We start from the raw sequence: 20,689 nt of genomic DNA, 5'->3' as shown, positions 1-20,689 counted from the left end.
ACAATCTAACACACCCTTTAACTCAGGGCGAGTGCTGGTATCTCACAAGGACGGGATAAGTCGTTCCTATGTGTTTCAGGTTGTGGCGGTGACAAACGATGTCCAGGTCATAGAGGCTGAAGGAGAGTCTGACGCGCTCGTTGGGTGCGGTGAGGAAGCTCAGCGTGTAGAGGGCGAACTCAAACTCGGGGCTGACGCCGATGAACACACTGCCCTTGGGTTTGATGCCGTTCTTCCAGCTGAACTGCAGAGCCAGGATGTGTTTGTCCTCATCCGGCTGCGAATGACGCTGAGCGTTAGCATATGAGTGAGGAGCGCCCGGGAGTTCCGCGAAACTCAATTTCAGGTTTTGGAGGCTGTGTAGCCCAAAGCCATCACATCAGATGTTAGTATAACAAAGGTGCAGTAGTTACACTTAAGCTCTCGGAGGTCGTGGCTCGCATGACGTCCATGCAAGCGTTAGTAAGGGAGGAATGTGTGCACACTATGGTTGATATTCACATAGAGAGCTAAAGCTTCTAGTAACAAAAATATGATTATTCAATCTATATTTAAGGCTTTTGCATATAAATGATGGTCATTGGCCAATTTCATTCGTTGCGAGTATTAAATGTAAGTAATGAATTGTCTGTGACCGAATGTGTTAATGTGACCAAAGCTTTTTCTTTTACATTTACATTTATGGCATTTAGCAGACGCTCTTATCCAGAGCGACTTACAAAAGTGCTTTTAATGTCCTAATACTAACTTATGAAAACAGAACACGATGGTGGCGTTCACTAATGGTAAAGGATTGACAGATCTAAAATGTCCACCACAAATCTTTACCTATCAGCAGTGATAAAATAAGAGAGGAACAGGTTAATTCTTTAAACTATCAAGCTGTACTTTGTACTGTGCAGATAGGTCAGTCATAAAGATCAGAAACATACCAAAGGGGAGTTGGCATTTACAGTGTAGCCTTTATAGTCAATGTGCCCGAGCTTCTCTTGCAAGTACAACTGGATCCAGTTGTGGAACCCAATAACAGTGCGTCCACCCCTGGTTTCGCCTACGAAGACGTGCTCGAATCCTGAAGAGTCTGGTCTTGAAGGGAGAGAGAAATCAAGAAAATATCCAGCTTGTCCATGTCAGATGCCCTCTAACTGCTCTCAGATGTATGAAGCTGCACAATGACAGATATACTAGTGTGTGTCCTGATGAATTTGGCGAGTTAAAGCAGGCAACACTGTAAACTGTGACCCTAAACTATGACCCTAAATCTTAAACTGTAACCCTAACCCATAAAACTCATGATGGACTTTGCCACATGAAGACATTCACTTAGAATTCCATCCAAATACACATCTCCTTTAAATAATGACGTTATATTTTATTGATGCAAGTGATGCATGAATTTATAATAGCTGATATATTTCACAATCAATGTCTATTCCTAGTTAAAACAGTGATGAGGTTTTACTATAACAGCTTAATAAACCACTTGAACGCAATGCTAGAAGTTCTATACTGCATTTGGTATTGAAACCAGATTTTCCTTTCGCAATGTTATAATGATGAAGAGACTTTGGAACTTTAAGGATAGCTCCAAAACCTTAAAGCTCTTGTGCCAATACTCCAGTATCGGGGATCAAGTTCAGACCTCACATGTAAACATGCTTTAACACAAAGTCAGTGGTGATCTGTGAAACTGATGCCCATCTAAAAGACGTCGTTGAGCTTTTTCCTTTCCTGAAGCTCTGTACCTGCTGGATCCTTTCCTAGCATACAGTTCAAACCAGATGCGGTATAGCTGCTCCTTGAAGCCTGTGGCCTCCTCTGGGGACAAGTTCTTACCCACTAAATATTTATGGACAATCTGAAACGAATGAAAATGATGAACATTTTAATTATGTTCTTAGTTGTGTGCTCCTGTAATAAGATGCATACTTGTGGACCTCATGAATATGAATTTTCCTTAGATTTGTATGCTAAAATTAAAATAAAACTAGTACAGTGAGTAAGCTGCTCTCTCCTTTGACCAATATTACCTTCATTACAGGAGTCTCTAGAATGGAGTCCAGAAACCTGTTGTTCTCTGCCTCCTCCTCAGGGGTCACGACCTCTGGTTCACCAGTATCACTCTCATAATTGTCCAACAGTGAAATGAATGCTGAAATGTCAGTCACGTTGCACAAGGACAGGTTTGTTGACTACATTATTTCTCGTTACAGCCACCAGTATCTGTCCTATAAGACGTGCCCACACTTGACTTGTCTCTATGGTTCTGTTCCATCAAGTATGTAACAGGCCTGAACCTCAATGCATATGATGACCACCTTTTTTTTAAACTGGTTTACAATTCACAGGTGCATCGAGCAATAGAGAATATAGAAAATGTACCTTTGAGGCCAGCCGTTATAGTCACACAAAGGCCAGACGTTAACCTTTTGAATGCCTTACCTAAGAAAGTTCCTTTTTTGAAAATGGTTTCGTCAACATATTTGAACAAAGGAGAACTGCCAGCAAAGTCCCCGTCATTCATGCCCAACTGGTTAGCAACTTTGCCCTGTGAGAAACAAAGCCAAGACTGAGTAGCCTACCACTGCACAAAGGGCTGGTTCTAGATTCTGCTCTTAATTCTGGACATTCTGGTCTTCAAGCAGCTCTTGAAGCCGTCTCCACTGTGTCCACATAGCATGGCTATTCATTCCACACCGCACAGTTCTTTTGTTTTCACTCTCCCGGGCTCACACTACGCTAGAACCGTGAGTCTCCAACTACACTTTCCTCGATGAGATCCTGAAAAGCATAACATGTTCATCGAGTCATTCTGACTGGTTCCAGAACTGAGTGGGTTGGACTGCAGCCGGATTGATAGTCTGGAATATGCTGCATTCATATACAAACATTCATGCACATGAGTGCACACAGAGTGCTAGTTCTGGGAAGGCGGGATGAATCATTAGGCTAGTGTCAACAGAAGTATTTATTCCTTCCTACAAAAACCATCAAAGAACAATGTTTGCACCTGTTCGTATAGTAAACATTGAACCCACACCACAGGTCAGTTTATATATGACCTTATTTCAGTGAACATATACACTACCACTCAAAAGTTTGGACACACTGTTTGCTGAGAGTGCATTTAAAATTGCATGTGTATGTTTGTGTGTGTGAATTCAGAATGAATTCATATATAACACCTTTCCCAAATTATATTTGTTTTATAAATAAATTTAAGCATAATTTAAATTTTGAATTTAAATTACAATGCCATTTTTTAATCAGGTGTGTCCTAACCCAAACTTTTGACTGGTAGTGTACGTTAACATCACTTCAAAAGCACAATGGCCAAGATAAAATGCACTTAATAAAAACTGTTGCACAGTTAAGGTGATACAGGACAAACATTAGAGAGGTTATTACTTGCAGGGCTATGCGATAGTCTGTCCCAGGTCTCAGGCGATTGACATCATTGTCCCAAAGTTCCTGTGCTATGGTTGACAGCTCTCTGTCACCTTCAGCCATGTTCTGCATTCAAAGGAGTCTCTACAGATGCCCCAGTTTACTGTGTAAAAAATACATATATATACATATATGCTGATCAACATAATTTCTGTTACTACACTGGTATCAGCGCTATCAAAAAGTCCAACCAGGACAGAATTTTAAGAAAAATGTGCACATAATTGAAAACAGAAGCACATCTTGGTACAACCACGGCAGTGTGAGATCCGTTAACACAGAATGCCCTCATCTGTATTTCGTGAAGCAAAGCCCTTCGCTCCATCAGAAGCGTACAGAGCCGAACCCGCTCACCTGAACACGACCGGAGAGCTGCGGTGTGGAGGAGCGTGTGGGTTGGGCCGGGCCGGGCTGTGGTCTCGCGGGCTTTGAGGCCAGGAAAGGGGCGCTCGAAAGAGTTAGCCCACATCAGCAACTCTAGCCAAAAGGGATTAAAAGCTGCAGTGCTTTTGAATATCCCTCTACAATAAGCGTGTGTGTGTGTGTGTAGGTGAGGGTATGGGTTTTTTTTCACCCCCAGTACGTATTGTATTCATTCGACACTGGCTTCCCCTCCCAAAGCCCAGTTAGACATAAAAAAGCCCCGTTAGACATCAGTTCATTCATGTTAACTGTGTGAAGATGCTCAGTGACCCATCAAACACAGTACACACATAGGACGTTCTTGAAAGCAGTAGAAGCCACAGTTGTTTGGTGTTCACAGGTATGTTTACTGTAGCATGTCCAGAACATCGGCTGTTTGCTTATTAACAGTTCAGTGATTGGTCAGCAATATATTTTTATATTTGAAATTATACAGTGCTTAATGGATGACCACTCCAATTATTAATAATTCATACAAAGGTAGTTAAAGGTATACATTCAATCAAAATAGTGAAAACTATATTGGAGACCTGATTGCAACAAAAGTCTAAAGAACGTCTTCAACCTGTCATCAGAACATAATTAACAGAGTTCTGCTTCTCTTTGGCCTCCTTACTTGGCTTAGTGACTCAACAGAATACCATGATCATTGTACACTGTACATTGTACATGTACATTGAACAGTTAGCGTAAAACCTATCGAGATGCATGCTGCACACTCAACCCAAACACCTCCGATCAGATGATTACTGAACCATCTCAGACAGTGCACCCCCCTGGATGACTGTTCTCAAGTAGATAAAGCCCCACTGTCCACTTCACTAAGAAAACTGGCATTTCTAAACGCATGGGTGGGGGCCATTTTGAAGAGATCCAAAAAATAATAAATAGTGAAGGGCTATTCTGCTTTGGGTCCTAGAAGCAACAGAGCAGGTAGACAAAAAGAGACAAAGTGCTTTTGGTGAACTGCAATAAGATGGCGGCCTCCGCTTCACTCGTCTTCATCACTCCAAAGTTCACCATCTTCAGCCAGGAACAACCTGGAACACACACAAGAAATATTCTAGGACCATGAAATGGGGCCCTGTCCCTAATGCAGGCTCTTGACCACAATTAACCACGTATCTTCCACTCAACTACACCACAGCTCTGCACTCGCTGATGGCACCGAAGCATCCGGTATAACTCAGTTTACAACAATTAGGATGCTAAGCTATTGCTAAACTATGAGGAGGTCGGGTGTGGTGGCAGGCGGCGTGGCGAGCGAGCGTGGTGGGGGTGCGTACTGGTTGAAGCAGGGCATGTTGGGGTTGTTGAAGTGGCTGTAGGGGTTGACCCTGGAGAGGGGAGCCAGGCAGATCCAACAGAAGTGCTGATGGCATGAGGAGCAGGTCATCTTGTTGCAGCCTTGTGTCTTCTGCACGAGAGCAGACGGAACTTATTGGGGGGGGGGGGGGGGGGGGGGGGGGGGGGTTATTATCTTAATTCACAATGATCTTACCAGTAGCCTAGATCCACAGTAATCTCTTTTTGGAAGACTTATTCATTGATGTTATTAATGAATGGCACAGTAAAAAGATCCCTGGGGCACCAGCCAATGACGACGATGCAATAACACTACATAATTCATTATCATTTATAAAAGGAAGCACTCTGCCTCTTACACCAAAACTACTAACGGCTTGTTGAACCGAGGCCAATCATCCCTTTCTGAAACAGAACCCGACTAAACCGGGGCATTCCTGCGGGGCAAGACGCGGTGATCCCGTCAGCCCGGGGCGGCGGACCTGAATGTGCGTGCCGCAGCGAGGGCAGTTCTTGCAGTTCTCCTCCAGCCACTTCATGCTGAAGGACTCCTCCACGGCGCGGTGGATGACCTGTTTCCCGTAGCGCTGCTCCATGAAGTGTTTCTGCTCGTCGCTGCCAGACATGTACTCCTCCTGCAGGCTCTGCAGCTCATCTACGGGAGACGCGAGGGTCCGTCGTTAGCCCAGACGTCACGTCGGAACCGAACGCCAACATCCACCCGTTGTATGGCACTCCACATAGTGGCCATCGGTGTGTGTTGCGTGTCTTCGAACGATATCGTGTTATCTACCGTGTGCTTTTGCAATAGTCTGTGCTGCATCAAAATGTATTGATCTGATAAAATCTTGTAACTGAGCCAAGTGGTAGTTTTTGAACTAGTAGTCAACTGGAACTGCCCTCAAGGTTTCCACTGTAACTCGTTTTAAGAAGAGACACATTGTAAAAAAAATGTATAAAGTGTCAGGATGACAACAGTAAGAGACAATTATGTAACCATAAGTTCTTCCACTGAGAAAACATCCTTGAAACAATTATGGTGGTTTACATCTTAATTCACAAAACTTAAAAAGCATTCCTTAAAATGTGCATCTAATCATTCACGACACTAACCGACTGCACCATGAATGTGTATCGGACACGTTACTGTCACGGGCTCATATACAAAATGTGGGTGTGTCCTGCGGCGCTCCGGGGGCGTGGCTTACCGACGGTGGGCAGGCAGTGAGACAGGCCGTGGTAGGCCCGCTTGCACAGGGTGCAGAAGGCATAGCGGCAGGCGGGACACAGGCCCATGGTGGAGTCCGGCTCCAGCATGACGGGCGCGCAGCAGGTGCTACGCGGGCAGTACACCACGTCCGCCATCAGGTCCAGGCTGAGCTGCAGCAGGAGGCGGTCGTAGCGGGCGAACTCCTCCTCCCCCACCAGGAGCTTCACCTGTCGGCAAGGCGGGCGGGGGTCAGGGCCTTTGAAAGGACTTGGAAAAAAACCTCGTTCAACCACTTTGTTAAAAGCCTGTTTGCCTGTAATGGATTTTCCCCACATCGGTGCCAATACTGGGATGGTGAAAATGGTCAGTGTGCCCAACTTGTCATTGCACACGTCAATACGCAGGAGCTACGCTGCGGTTCCTATATACGGGGATGACTGCAACAGCACGTTTGTGAATACCAATACTGATGTTCTTTCAAATACTGGATGGTTGTATCAGTCTAAGCCTTTGTTTGTTTTGTGTTTGTTTCAAACTACGCTTGACGCAGGCATGCCCAAACACTTGGCTAACAGAGCATACCTGTGAAGGGGTTGCCGCAGACGTGCACTTCGGCTCGGGGCAGTTAAGGCACTGCACTTTGCCATCGCGGATCTGGATCTCAAAGTACGCCTTCATGCAGGCCTTGCAGTAGACGTGCTGGCACTCCTTGAAGAGCATGCAGCCGGAGCCCGGCTTCTCCAGGAAACAGATGCCACAGCAGAACGGCTTGCCGTCGAAAACCTTCTGCCGCTGCGCCTCGTCAAAGTCCAGGAGCTGGGGCAGCAGGTCGGCGTCGGGGTCCACCTCCAGCACGGCCCGCGGGTCCGCCTCCGCGTGGCTCCGCTTGTCCCCGCCCCCCTCGTCTCGCTTTGCTGGGCAGAGCTGGCTTGCGGTGGGCGTGGCTCCACCCCCCCTCCTGCCGAGGATCTCCAGAGGAGAGTGGAAGCCCAGGAGGTCCAGAGCATCCTCCTTGAGGAACTGGATCCAGGTAAAGAGCACCACGCTGCCACGGTTCTCCACCCACAGCTCGTCCAGCCGCTTGCACAGGACCGTAAGCTGTGGGGCAGGTGGTGGTGAGAGGGGGAAGGATGGAGATAGAAACTTAGGAGACGATGGGAGGACTGTGGGAAAGAGTGTGGCTAGAAAAGGCACTCTGGACATGGTCTGAACTCTAGGAACAGTGTAAAAATGACTAGTGTACAGTTAAACACAAAATGGCGGCACCACTCAGCTGTACTCAGTGACCAAAAAGATGATGAATGCTCTGACCAATTCTCACGACAGGTGCAAGCGTCCTCAAAGTTCTCAATAGTTTGAAGCGTCCTCACCTGGAGTCTCGAAAGCCATTTGGAGCTCAGCATAAAAACAGGTGCAGATGAGGAAGGGTAATCTTTAGGGAGCTCAAAACTCAGGACCAGGGGGGGCAGGAAGGACACTTCATATTCCATGCATTTCTCTCCTGTCCATGAAGATCAACACAAGCTCAGTTACGAAAGCGACAACTAAAGGCAAATGACGCGTGAAAGAACCTAATGCCAAATCACCATTAACCAGCAGCTTGAAGTCAGGGGGAAGATTGAGGCACAGATGGATCTCGCCTTCATGCCCATTTTCTGCCCGACGAAACACCTCTTCGTCGTAAATACTCGCTAGGGCCAGTAGTTCATCTTCTTGGGCTTCCTGATCCTCCGACATCTGAACATTCCTGTAGGAAGAAGAGATTAGAGTTTTTGCAACTAACCCTACCTGCCTTGGTAACATATTACAATAGATCACAGTAAGATTAATAGGCTGGAGCACAAAGATAAAAAAGCTATGTGAAAGTGAACATATGAAGGGCTTAGTCTGATCCTCACCAGTACAGTATCTTTGTGTTTATGGTAAACAACTGAAATGTTCTATTGAAGCTTGATAAAGCTGTAATAACTATGGAGCAATATCACAGAGTAAGCAAATAGTATTTTACAGAGTAATATTAAACGCTATATGGCTCTATCTGTATGCAAATGAAGAAATGTATTTCCCCCTCAAATTGTACTACTGAATTAAATATGAACACATTTGAGATGCTTCTAGATTATCACAGGATATCAAGTCTGTAAACAAGGTAAGAAACTGATACATACAATACAAGATCTTATGGTTCAGGTTTCCTCAGGTTAAGAACTATTGCATCATGGTTGTAGAGAAGCACTCTAAAGTATTGGTGCAATGTCAAGAGGAACTATCTAGTTGGCGAGGTATAATGACCTCAGCTCTCCAGGGGAAATTTTATTATTCATAACTTTGACGTTATGAATAACTCGAATTCATAACGTCTCACTTCTCACTTATCTATCTTAGCTTAGCTTTCAAACTCATGTGTTAGCGAGGAAATAAACTGTAGTTAAACGTGTGCTAACTTACATTTAAAGTCGGACAGTAACCACATCACATACTGTGGTGTACCGCCGTGAACGACATTAACTAGACCGCCAGCAAATGTCGGCCGAGGTTCATTAGCGCACTGGCTAGTTAGCAAGAGCAGTTTTATATGTAAAAGCCCATCCACAGGAGTAGCTATGTGGCTAACGACAGCTAACTAGCTAATAGTTCAAAATAACTCACTAAAACGACCAGTTAGTGATGTATCCTACATTTCGGAAATGTTAGCGTACCTTAGTACCTTTCTGGCGTGCGAGCTACCAAATATCCGGAAAGTTATTAACGCTTATCGACGCCGTCTGCGAGCTTGAACCCGAGCTGAGCTGAGCGAACTGCGGCCACGGAGCGGTGTTGTCCCGCCGTCTACACGGGGCGCTGGCGACGTACCTGGGTGGTGTCCCGCTGCCTATGCGCCCTGGACGGGTTCAGCCTGCTCTCTGGATATTAATAAGACCGTAATTAGGACACTTTCATTTACTGGCCTACCTACAGTGTAAACCAAACCTATTCAACAAGATAACATTAAAACGAGCATCTGTTAAAGTAAGATTGAACGCCAAACGACGGCACGGCCCTATCCTGTATCGCGGGATGTGTGGTCAAAAGATGTATGGATCAAAAAGTCGGTCAAATAGCCTATATATGTTTCCTGGTAGTTTTTGGAAGCTCAAAACCTACATATATTAGTTCTAAATAAATGTGGCATAATAATATAATCGCCATTCGCGTTGTGTAACAGGCTGGACTTGCGCCGTAATGGACGTGATTTTCATTAATCATTCATCGCTTTTGCATCTTTGCTGGCGTGTGGCAACTTTTGACTGCGTTTCAGACCCACGTTTTATTAAGCGATACTGTATTCATTCCGTTGTTTGAAATTTACAATACATTTTTCAAAAATATTGGTCAGTTATAATTCTAAATCTTTTATTTGAGTTCAGCAAATCGGAAAGCATAAATACTCTGCAAACCAGACCGTTATATGCAGTTGTTTTAGTTCTCTTATGGAAAAGCAAACATTTCCTTAAACATTATACATTTCCTGTGTTCCCCAAAATGGTTTATTAACTTTTTTAAGTGGTGAAAAAACACCAAGTGCATCTCCTCCATTCACACTGGCTGCTGAGTAGAAATACAAAAACTACAAGTTTTCCAGAAAGCAACCATACAGAAGCTTTAGGCACAAAATTATGTGCCTTTTACATTGAGATACTGCATAACAGTAAATGCTGTCTACTTCAACATACAGTGGACATTTAATACTGCTGTCTCTACCATCTTAGTGAACTACCCTTTTGTTTCTCTTCACTGCTTTTCTACTTTAGTTCACTTTGCTTTTTTGACATGAAATAAACTGAAGTGGCATGTCACTAAACCAAAGCAAATTGTCCTAAAAGCCAAGAAATTCCTCAAAAAGAAGGGGAAAGACAATATAGCAGTGATTCTAAACACCTTAAGAATTGACGTTCCAGAAGTTTCCACAGCTATGGACACTTTAAAGCAACACAGAGACAGTTCCCATCCTCCACACAACATTGTTCTTTAATATGAAGAGCCCATTGGATGTGCACAAGTGCCATCTTTTTTTATACAACAAAAACAAATGCCAAAGAAACAGGCCATAAACGCAGAGTTCATGAACATTTGCAGGAGTGCCAGGGTCATTGGGGAAAGAAAAAAACAAACAAAAAAAACCTTAAACAAAAAGGATCAAGCCGAAATGCTAACTGTAGCTCGTTTCAGTTCATTTTGGAGGCGTGAGATCGACAGGCTGAGAGAAGTGTGGAAGAGGTGTGGCAGACTAAGCATTAGTCAATATCCATCTCAGGCAGCTTGGACTCTGCAGATTCTGGGGCAGGCTTATCCTCGCCTTCCCCGGGGCTGTTGGACCGGATCTCCGAGTTCTCCTGTCCGTTGACTGGGCCGTTCTGTTCGGGTTCTTTCTCCTCCTTGGGAGGCTCCACTTTGGGCTTGGGCTTGGAGAGGACGGGGTTGCAAGCGGAATACACTTCCTGTACAAGAAGCAAAGGAAAGGTTTAGGAAACTGAGGATGAACAATAAACTACTTTGCCAGTGCTCTAAAGCATCAGAAACATTTCAAAAACCTTCTATTTCAACACGTGTTCATTGCCTAGTGGAGGTACCTTGGTTTTGGACTGAATCTCACGAACTTTGACCACAGGTTCCTGCGTCAGACTCCGTTTGCTCTGCTCATTCATTTTGCTGTTCATCCAGTTCATGGCATCGTTCACCTGCTTTTCCACCTTCATGACCTCCAATTCATCCAAGTGTTCGTAGAGTTGATCCTGACAATCAGGGCACACATAGCAAACAGTTTCTGGCTTGGTAACATTTTAGGAAACTATGTCACACCTAGAAAGCGGTTGTTACCTTTGCTTTGTAAGCCTCTAAAATCTTCATAAACTGCTGGATTTGCTTTCCAAGTTCATCAAAAGCTTTTGGTCTCTCTTCTGCCTCCAGCGCCCTCTCCTGGATGGGCTGTCCTAATTTCTACAAAAAAGATGAACAGATTTAGCTTTACTGTCTACATTTTGGATTTTAATCCACTTAATTCACCCACATTTACCTTCAGCTCTGATAGCTTATCGATGTACACTTGTTTCTGTTGGTCCTCTCCTTCTTCATACAACCAGTTTTCCACATCCTCAAGTTTTAGAGAGAAAGCATCTCGATCCTGAACAAATCAAAACCACACTGGTTATTGCTTCAGGACTGGCTCCAGAGAAATCTGCTTGCAATTATCCCATCTTTTAAAACACCTTTCTCCATGTTACACATTAGGGGACACTTGCATAGTTACAGACCAGACATTCTATATGTATACCACTATGAACTTAGCACTCCAGAAACACGGTGCAGGCACGTACCTCCTCACTGACAAACTTCTCCAGCGAGCCGTGCAGCTTGTCCCTCATGTCGTACACGTACTCCTCCACGCCGTTCTTAGCGTCGTTGCGCTCTTTCTCCAGCTTGTCCTGCATGATCATCTTCCCCTGATGCAAGAACACCAACCTCAGACGACCAAATATGCAAATGGCGTCCAGTGGGGGCGCACGGGCCGTTTGTTTCGGTCTTAAATAATAACCAAGGTTCCCAGAAGGATTCACGGAGGATACATTCAACAATACGCTGTAGCCACCTTTAATATAAACTTACGAGGAACCATAGACAAATGAGGAAAACTGGAGAAACATCTCATAAGGTGGGCTAGATTTTTTCCAGTGACAACATGCTTAGTAATCAGTGAATTATATGAACCCCAGTTGTGTGTTCGGTGTCTCTGAAGTACCTCGTTCTCCACAAACAGTAGCAGCGAGTCGTTGGCGAGCTGCCAGTGTAGGCTGCTCTCTATGGGCAGGTCCACCGTCTTGGTCTTCACTTTGGCTTTCTTGGCTTGTGGAGGCTGGTCGGTCTTCTTCTCCTTGTCTTTGTTCTCCTCCGTTGAGGTCTGTAATGGGTTTAGACACGTTCAGTCATCGCACTTGATCTTCTTCAAATCCGCCCATGTAGAACGGTCAAGACTTAAAGGCTCTGTACTTTAAATTATCACCTCAAGATCTTGTTTCCTATGTATGGTAATACTTATTCATTCTTCTGACTGAGTGTAATAAGCATTTATACTGTATTCTGAGTCAATGGGCTCCATGTATTTCTTGTTTGACTAGGAGCCTAGAACAACAATATTAAATAGAGGAAAGAGAAATCCCTTGTTATTGGCAGGTGGAATTTAAATGGTAGTCCTAGTTTAAACACTAGGAGAAATGCTTTAGAGAAGAAAGGAAATGAAGTGTAAACGTTTGATGCTAAAATGTGAAATGTTAAACTGCTGAACTAAAAACAGGAAATTCAAGAGAAATCTCACAGCCCTGTGCTTGACCTGCTTCCTGGTAATGGAAGACCCTAGCTCGCCTCACTGTTAAAAAAAACACACACGGCTTTCATAACCAGTGTGGATGTTGACAGTCATCTGAGGTGCACTGGTTTTGCTAGAGCACACAGTGCTGGGTAAGCTAGATAGATGATAGATAGATACTTTATTGATCCCAGAGGGAAATTGTTGACTAATGACCAAATTCAAGCTAATGAACTGACATTAAAGTTTAGAAGTAGTTGCTGATTTACATACATATTTATATATTTAAATATAACTACAAAATTGACACATTTCATTACATTTAATTATGTCACTATAAATTTGAATCAACCAATTCACACAGTTGTTTCAAGAACGTTCTTATTGATCCCTGTTATATAAGCAGTGACCATGGGGGGGGGATGCTGTCTGATCTTTTGGTCTAGGTATCAGAGTCTACTGGCATATGTCTGATCACTTGCAGTCACCTCCATGTCCTCCGTGTCTGATTTCTTATCCGTGTTCTCCTTCTGCCCATCACCATGCGTCTTCTCCTCCTGGTCCACCTGCATCTTGTTCTTCCAAAAGTAAAAGTGCATTTATTAGCAGTTAACGAAGACATGCGATTTGTGAACTGGATCAGAAAATCAAATCGTGTTCGTGGGCTAAAAATGAAGCAACCGGCGCTACGTGCCGTTCTTTCAACAGAGCTTCACCTTCTAAACCATGTCCAGACATGCCTACCCTGTTCCCTTAGCAACAGAGAGTATTTTTGAAGTTAGCAGCACCAGCACGGAGAAGGTGATCCAACAGTGCTGGTTCACACGGGCCTAAAAGCAGAAGGACTTTACCTCCTCCTCTTTGGTGGGTGTGTCCATCTCCATAGGCTCCTCCCCCTCAGAAGGCTTGAGCACCTCCACCAGGGAGGCGCTGGACACGCTGAAGATGCCGTGCACGCTCACGCGCACCTTCACCTTCACCTTCGAGCTCTCGCCGGACGCCTGCGGCGCCACCTTCTGGACGAGGAACTGACCTGCGGGGCAGCGGAGCGGTCAGACCAAAGCCCGGCCTCGTTTTCACTGTTCTCAGAACAGATTCGCAGCCGTCTGACACTTCTGACCGCAGGTGAAGACCTTCCCTGAGCATTTCAGGTACTTTCAGGTATTTATTACGCAAAATATTTCAGGCTTTGTCAACTACTGACGAACTTCTGTATCGTTTTCAAGACTATTCATAGTAGAACAAAGGGGCAGTCACCGGGTGGGAGCCGTTGAGAGAAAACCGTACCTATGGTAGGATCAGGGTATGGTAGTTCCTTTGGGTTGTTGTAGTAGGCCTCTAAGGAGAAAGGCTCCTTACGGTAGAACGTCAGCACTTTAGAGAAGGGGGCGGGATGGTTCTTTGGGAAAACCTCACAGTCACTGCCAGGTGAGAAAGGTTGGGGAGCGACATTTAAAATTTAAATCCAAATGTATAATACAAGTAGAACATTTAAACTAGCAAAAAAACCACGAAGACCAATTCCCAGAAAAAAAAGCAGCACGCACAAAAGCTATTAATAAGAACATGAAGTGCCTACAGACCTCATGCCCTCTTCGGCTGCCGAATTCCATTTCAGCGAGATGGGGTACGGGACCACGTCTGTGATGGAAAACTCTCGCACTTTGAAGGCAGGTGACAGGATGGCACACTGGGGGAGAGGAACAAATTAGAATAAGTTCACTTCATCACGAGGAAATGGGACGGTGCCCCCGCTACGCATTTAATCATGCGGAAGTGTGGCGGTGATGTGTGGGGGACAGGACAGAGTCCATTAAACCCACTCCGAAAGTCACGGGAGAATTAATCAAGTACATGTCAAATTACAACCCAGATCCAAAGAGGCAGCTTAAATTAATTAAACTCCTCGTCAGAGCGACACTGCGAGTGATTTAAGCATGGAGGTCACGGTAGTGTTAGTATCTTCAGAATAAACATACAGTGCACATCAATGGTTTCATGTTTCGTTTCGTGACCAATCAGCTAGAGGTTTAAAAGGTCAGCCCCATATGGGGATGACGAGGCGTGCTGCGCTGGGGGGGCAGCGAGTAAGGAAACGTGAACCGCGCGTGAACGCGTGGGTGGGGTTCGGACGTGTGGGTGGGGTTCCCACCTGAAGCGCGCAGCCCCTGGCCACCGCCTCGTCTGCGTTCAGCGTTGTGCTCAGTTCCTTCCCGAAGAATTTGCTGACGTGATCTTTGATGGCGGGCGTCCTGGAGGCGCCGCCCACGATCTCCACGGCGTAGATGTCCTCCTTCTTCAGCTCTGGGCAGGGAGAGAGGGGGGAGGGAGGGGGGGTGATTATGGGAGAGGCAGCGGAGCAGCCGGGTTTGGCGTTGGCGTGAGGCGGGCGGGTGACTCACTGGCTTGTTCCATGACGCTGCGCAGGGGAGCCTCCACCTTGGCCAGCAGGCCAGCGCACATCTCCTCAAACTCGCCTCTGGAACAAGAGCGTCGCCCGGCTAATTTTAGACGCGGTGTCCGTACCACAAGCAGCCGTTTACATCACCGCACGCATGCCGGGACGAACACAAACATGCCCCCCTCCCCCATGTTTGTGGTGGTGTGAGGGGGGGGGGGGGAATTACTGACCTATTCAGCTTGCTGCTGACATCTATGTCATTCATGAAGCACTCGATGTTCAGCGGCAGGTCAGAGGCGTTGGCGCTCATCAGCTTCTTGAGCTTCTCACACTCCTGGTAGAGGCGCACGAGGGCGCGGGGCTTGGAGCGCACGTCCAGCTTGTACTTTTTGGCAAACACCTCGCAGAAGTGCCGCACCAGCATCTCGTCGAAGTCTTTACCGCCGAGCTCAGGGTCGAACGCGGACGCCAGGACCTGGTGGAGTGGAGATAGACAACGTTACCCGTCTGACCCATCACACATCATACACGCATTATACGTACACTCACGCACCTGCAGATGTTTACATATTGGAGGCCCTAGGACAGTTTGTCAAGGATAACTATGTTCAGCTGTGAACCTGCTGCTAGTGTGTCTATACAGAATGTTTTTTGTGTTTGAAGGATACACACCTTAACCATTTAACAATCAACCACCAATACGAGTTCACTGATACTGACACTAATGACAGAGAGTGCTCCGTGTAGCACTTCCACTACATCCTTCTGACCCAAAGATTTTATACCCAAAAGGTGAGGACTAAAGGCTCATTGTGAGCAAGAATCGAATTTACTGTGCATGACCATCTTGGAGCAGACAGGTGAGATGCATTTAAATTTCAGAAGACTTGCGTCAAAAGTCACAACTCAGTTAAACAAAAGTCTGAGTCGCAGATCTTTAACTATTCAACAGAAGTGTGATAAGCTGATACTTTTGATGTACATACACAGAAAGACACAAACACACCCAACAATGATCTGCGAGCTAATCTGACATTGAACCGCGAGCTAATCTGACAATGATCCGTGAGCTAATCTGACAGAAATAACCTGTTATCAAAGCATGATAAATGTGTGGTGTTAAATTTCCTCACTGTAAAAACTGCACGGGACTCTTTCAGGGTGATCCCGCCCATCTGACGCCCCAAATGTGGGTGTGACCCCTTACCTTAAGCTTCCCTTTGTTAAAGGCACAGGCAGAGACCTGGTATCCCGCGTGGCCCACATCCACAAACACCACCGTCCTGGGCTTCTCCTCCGGGGCAGGCAGGTCCTGCTTATAGATGCCGTAGGCCAGGGCCACTGGAAGAGTGGTGGTGAAGTTCAGTACACATCGATTCACACGAACCTGTTACAGTTAATGCGGCAAGAGGAGGCGGACCACTTCAGTCCCACGACCCTTATTCATCCTGAGCACAGATGGCTGAAGCTGATCAAGGAAACCAGCATAAGGAGGATTTGGTGGTAGTGTGTGTCTATGTGTGTGTATACAGCGCTAATGTGAATGAGGCCTTTGACGTATTTAGAAGATCAAAACTCTCATCTGGTCAGAGGCCGTGTAAATTTCAGTGTAAATTTGAAACAAGCTGGCAAACGCTTATTTAGCAGTACAAATCACACCTCTCCTGTGAGTGTAATCAATCATTTAAAGATGAAAAATTGCCAGGAGCATCATGAGTAATCCGGTTGGCGTGTTGTAAATTGCCGTTTGGCAGGCACGGGGTTATATTAGCCAGTTAGGCTCTTCGCTGGTTGGTAAACAGAAAAATCTCGGCGCTGGCGCTGCCTGCAAGGCGGTTTGTGCCAAAGATGTTGCTGGTTCGTACGCGGCACGTTGGTACACGAGGAGCGAGAGGGCAGCTCACCTGCGGAGGTGTCGTTCATGAGCCGCAAACAGTTGAGGCCTGCGATCTGCGCGGCGTCCATGACCGATCTCCTCTCAGCGTCTGTGAAGAAGCTGGGGACCTAAGTGGGGTGGGGGGGGGGGGGGGGGGGATCGCACACGTTAAATCGCTCTGCTGCAACATTCGATATTCTCACATACATAAACGGGGAGGTGTACGACAGCGTGCTAACAGCTCGCTAGGCTACGGGAGCACATCCCGAAGGGAGCACATCGTTCAAGACGACGGGACGGCCGCACGGCTAATCCCAGTGTGTGTAATAAAGGGACGTGCTGTGGTGGGGAGGTGGGGTAGGTGGGGTGATCTTGGATTGGGGGTGGAGTTTCGCTCAACTGGCTTAATCGAGCTGGCAAAACACTTACGGAAATGACACAATCGGCGACGGGCTTTTTGAGTGCGCCCTCGGCCGTCTCCTTCAGCTTGGTGAGCAGCATGGCGGTGACTTGCTCGGTGCTGAACACCTTCTCTTCCTCCATGTACATGACCTGAGAGGAAAGGCAGAAAAGGACGTTTAATGGCCTTCCGGTGCATAATCAAGATTAGATCAGTTAGTTGAACACCCCCCCCCCCCCCCTGGATTCCCCCATCCACGAGTGTCAAAGCTCACTGGACTTGGATTACCTTGATGCCAGTTGTGCCATTGGACATCTGCGCCAGGTCATACACCAGACTAGGCTTCGTGGACTCCACGTACGGGTCGGTGAACGCCCTGCCATGGAACCGCTTAAAGCCTTGCACTGTGTTCTTGCAGTTCGTGACAACCTTGTTACAAGAGGAGGCAATCGTGAGCCAAAGCGAGGCACGTTACGAAGACACCGGCCGACGTGGATAACACGGGGCTCACCTGACTCTTGGCAGCTGCTCCTATTGCACGATTCCGGGGGCCAAAAGATACGAACGCTCTGAGGAAGAGATGCACCCCACATTATTCCTCACCCGTTTCAACTGGAACAGAGTAAGTACTAGCACGTTCCAGCTGAAAAAGTGACACTCGTGCTACAAAGTCCTTGGTGGGTTACTGCTCTAGTGTCCCATTCTCATAGGTCAGATTACAGCAACCCTTAAGACGTAAATCTTCTTTCTGCTTTTTATACAACGTCCAAGGAAAATGTGTGTAAAAAAAAAAGTTACAATCCTCACAATTGTAACAAAACACGCAACAACATTTGAAAGATTGAAATTTTAAAGCAACTGTAAGAGCATGATCCGTGTACTGACCATACACTACAGTGGCCAGCCTGCAGGAAGAGTCAACAGCCTCCAGACAGCACATAGCTGGAGGCATCAGTACCGACATGGAGGACTCAGGTATCGTAGCAACAGGACTCGGTCCACAGAAAGCAAACCAGCAAACGCCCCATGGGCACCAACATCACCAGCTACAGATTCCTTCACTGTAGTCAGCAGCACAGTATCATGTTGGAGACCCACCCCAGTGTAAAAAAGTGACTAATCTAATCGCATGATTCATTTAAGTGTGTGGACGACTACATTAACAGATGGCTGACTTATTATAAGGAGAAACTAACTAGCTAACCACGTCAGAGTCAACTTGACAATTAAAAGCACTTAGAACTCAAACACACATAACCAACGACAATTGTTTCAATTTCACGGTCACTTAATATTTTGGGGCAAATTGACGTAGTTAGCTAAGCTAGCTAGCTAACGAGATTTAACGAACGGCTTCGATATTAAAGTTAGTAACAGCAAATACCAAAACATGTTGGTAACAAAGTCTTAATTTAGCAGTGTGCTATTATAGTATATTGTATTATATTTGAGTTATCCACCCACACCGCTCTCATTTGTACTCAACATATCTGGACAGAAGTGCTAGAATGTTCTGGCCGGTGACAGCCCGTCGTCATGCGGCCACAGCACCACGTTAGCTCGCTTAGTTAGCCAAGATAGAGATTATTAGTTATTATATTATTATACTATTAGTAACGCAATAATGTTAAACTAGATAAACGTCTAATAATAGGCTGAGGTGAAGGTAGATATAAATAACCAGCTCGCTAATGAGGGTTAATACATGCAGCAGTGCTAACTCAGCCCTGCGAACAGGACGTTATACACGCTGGTGTAGAGACTTTTAAAGTCTAATCACACCTGGACTATTATAGCGTCGAACCGAACCTGGTGGAGCTGTAGATAGATAACCCGACACTTTTAATATTTAAATGTAAATTCAAATTAAATGTAGGTTAGCCAGTCAGCTAGCTGTTCACGTGTAAATTGGTTAATCACAGGCCCCGATATTATCCGAGTTTTAAATAGCCAGTCTGTGCAGTTACTGCCTCGTATGGGTGGTGTGATACGACAGAGGAGCGTTGTTGGGGGAGATGAAGACTGTACTTACGGCGTGCATCTGTCGCTGTACTCGTTGGCCACCGTCTCTATTCCTCCAGCTCGGGCCACCGCAACATAACAGTTCTGAAAGCCCACATCAAACCCCACCACTGACATCTTCAATGTAAAACGTGCTGGCCAAGTCGCAGCTCAAATATACACAATAGCAACTCAACGGCTCCTTTTAAAAAAATATGAACACGAAGAACCGTAGAGTCGACTCCTAAAAGCGTGTAAAATTGGGAGAATCGACTGTGACTTGGATTGATCCTCCACGCCGCTCCATTGACTGTGGTAGAGAAGAGCGCGCACACGCCGGCCACAGCGCCGTGAAACAGATCTCGCGCGGCTCCGCGCACTTATCGCGAGAGTCGGCGTGTTCTAGACGTCTCTGGAGCTCTCCGCGGGGAGGACGGCGGACCAATGAGCGCCCGTGTTGCTTCTAGGCGTGGAACCTGTAAACCTCCAGAATCTTCTAGACGTATTTAAATAACACACATATGCAATGTGATCATTAGCGAATTTACGGCATTTAAAACCAGTATTTATTCAACTATAGGCCTATAAAATAATGAAAGGAATGAAATGGAATCCTTCTCTCCGTCTCTCTAGTTTGAGCACATACCTCGTTCGTACTCGATTATGTGGATGGTCAAATGGTAACAGGTCAAGACACTGGATTTGTGAAAAACAAATTCTTAGAATAAATGACAAAAAAAATGTTAGGCTACATTTTAAATTTTTATTGTTGTGTTGTTATTACACAATGTTATAGAAAAGTACATTCATAGCCAAAATGTAGTAAAAATAATAGCAATTGCGTCAAATGTCCTCAGGCCGTCCACAAGTTATATTTAAAGTTATTTATCAACCCCTTGACATATTTTTTCTGGAATTACTTGGACAGCTTCAAAGTGTACGTTGAAAGTGTCACGTTGAAATATATTTCTAGAAAAGGAATACTACAATTATATTTTCATATTATATTTCATATTTATATTTTATATTTAACCTTGTAAATCCTGTAAAGCGCTTTGTGACAACATGTGTTGTGAAAAGCGCTATACAAATATATTTGATTTGATTTTATTTGATTTTTTCACTTGTGTTGTAATGTATATTTGCACTAATATGTTATGTAGGCTATTAGTTTTAAAGGCGTTATAGAATGCTTTCAATTCACATGTTTTTTTACTTAAAAATGTATGTAGTGTGTGTATGCATATGTCAAATGTGTGCTTGCTTTTACGATTAGGTTTCTAGTA

The 20,689-nt window shown here is 45.4% G+C and overlaps 3 protein-coding genes across 5 annotated transcripts; all 3 read right to left on the bottom strand.

Annotated features, from left to right (window-relative positions):
* Nucleotides 1-22: 22 nt before the first annotated feature.
* endou2 (endonuclease, polyU-specific 2) lies at nt 23-3,510 on the bottom strand. Its single transcript, XM_076979544.1, has 6 exons — nt 3,409-3,510; nt 2,443-2,548; nt 2,031-2,152; nt 1,746-1,858; nt 933-1,086; nt 23-277 (listed from the first exon to the last, which is right to left on the bottom strand). The coding sequence occupies exons 1-6, from the start codon at nt 3,508-3,510 to the stop codon at nt 23-25; spliced, it is 852 nt and encodes a 283-aa protein (XP_076835659.1).
* Nucleotides 3,511-4,202: 692 nt separating this feature from the next.
* Nucleotides 4,203-9,629, bottom strand: rnf14 (ring finger protein 14). Of its 3 annotated transcripts, none has more exons than XM_076980232.1 (8): nt 9,239-9,629; nt 7,972-8,132; nt 7,756-7,886; nt 6,968-7,483; nt 6,384-6,612; nt 5,658-5,830; nt 5,157-5,287; nt 4,203-4,910 (listed from the first exon to the last, which is right to left on the bottom strand). In XM_076980232.1, exons 2-8 carry the CDS (start codon nt 8,120-8,122, stop codon nt 4,862-4,864), a joined length of 1,380 nt encoding a protein of 459 aa, XP_076836347.1. In that variant the 5' UTR covers nt 8,123-8,132; nt 9,239-9,629; the 3' UTR covers nt 4,203-4,861. The 3 variants fall into 3 exon arrangements, with proteins under 3 accessions (XP_076836347.1, XP_076836345.1, XP_076836346.1); XM_076980230.1 differs by lacking the exon at nt 9,239-9,629 and adding an exon at nt 9,085-9,232; XM_076980231.1 differs by lacking the exon at nt 9,239-9,629 and adding an exon at nt 9,093-9,229.
* A 743-nt stretch (nt 9,630-10,372) lies between these two features.
* Nucleotides 10,373-19,762, bottom strand: hspa4a (heat shock protein 4a). The gene is made up of 19 exons (XM_076979573.1): nt 19,435-19,762; nt 17,914-17,971; nt 17,691-17,831; nt 17,432-17,554; nt 17,031-17,130; nt 16,334-16,467; nt 15,357-15,601; nt 15,128-15,204; nt 14,878-15,029; nt 14,309-14,415; nt 14,013-14,146; nt 13,577-13,758; nt 13,214-13,303; nt 12,162-12,320; nt 11,740-11,865; nt 11,439-11,546; nt 11,243-11,362; nt 10,996-11,157; nt 10,373-10,863 (listed from the first exon to the last, which is right to left on the bottom strand). Exons 1-19 carry the CDS (start codon nt 19,539-19,541, stop codon nt 10,660-10,662), a joined length of 2,529 nt encoding a protein of 842 aa, XP_076835688.1. The 5' UTR covers nt 19,542-19,762; the 3' UTR covers nt 10,373-10,659.
* Nucleotides 19,763-20,689: the final 927 nt, after the last annotated feature.

This window comes from Brachyhypopomus gauderio, chromosome 18 (genome assembly GCF_052324685.1).
Source record: "Brachyhypopomus gauderio isolate BG-103 chromosome 18, BGAUD_0.2, whole genome shotgun sequence".
Taxonomy (NCBI): Eukaryota; Metazoa; Chordata; class Actinopteri; order Gymnotiformes; family Hypopomidae; genus Brachyhypopomus; species Brachyhypopomus gauderio.
This window is presented reverse-complemented; position numbering and strand designations above follow the sequence as displayed.

What these genes read in the sequence shown, in the direction of transcription:
- rnf14 (XM_076980232.1), bottom strand. Translation starts at nt 8,122, where the DNA reads ATGTCGGAGGATCAGGAAGCCCAAGAAGATGAACTACTGGCCCTAGCG. An exon ending in CTTCAAGCTGCTGGTTAATG is followed by an intron (nt 7,887 to 7,971) that starts GTGATTTGGCAT and finishes CTTCATGGACAG; the next exon opens with GAGAGAAATGCATGGAATAT. An exon ending in AACATGCCCTGCTTCAACCA is followed by an intron (nt 4,911 to 5,156) that starts GTACGCACCCCC and finishes TGTGTGTTCCAG; the next exon opens with GTTGTTCCTGGCTGAAGATG.
- hspa4a (XM_076979573.1), bottom strand. Translation starts at nt 19,541, where the DNA reads ATGTCAGTGGTGGGGTTTGATGTGGGCTTTCAGAACTGTTATGTTGCG. An exon ending in CATGAACGACACCTCCGCAG is followed by an intron (nt 16,468 to 17,030) that starts GTGAGCTGCCCT and finishes CCACTCTTCCAG; the next exon opens with TGGCCCTGGCCTACGGCATC. An exon ending in AGAAGTTTGTCAGTGAGGAG is followed by an intron (nt 11,547 to 11,739) that starts GTACGTGCCTGC and finishes TGATTTGTTCAG; the next exon opens with GATCGAGATGCTTTCTCTCT.
- endou2 (XM_076979544.1), bottom strand. Translation starts at nt 3,510, where the DNA reads ATGGCTGAAGGTGACAGAGAGCTGTCAACCATAGCACAGGAACTTTGG. An exon ending in CAAAAAAGGAACTTTCTTAG is followed by an intron (nt 2,153 to 2,442) that starts GTAAGGCATTCA and finishes CTGACATTTCAG; the next exon opens with CATTCATTTCACTGTTGGAC. An exon ending in GCTAGGAAAGGATCCAGCAG is followed by an intron (nt 1,087 to 1,745) that starts GTACAGAGCTTC and finishes TCTCCCTTCAAG; the next exon opens with ACCAGACTCTTCAGGATTCG.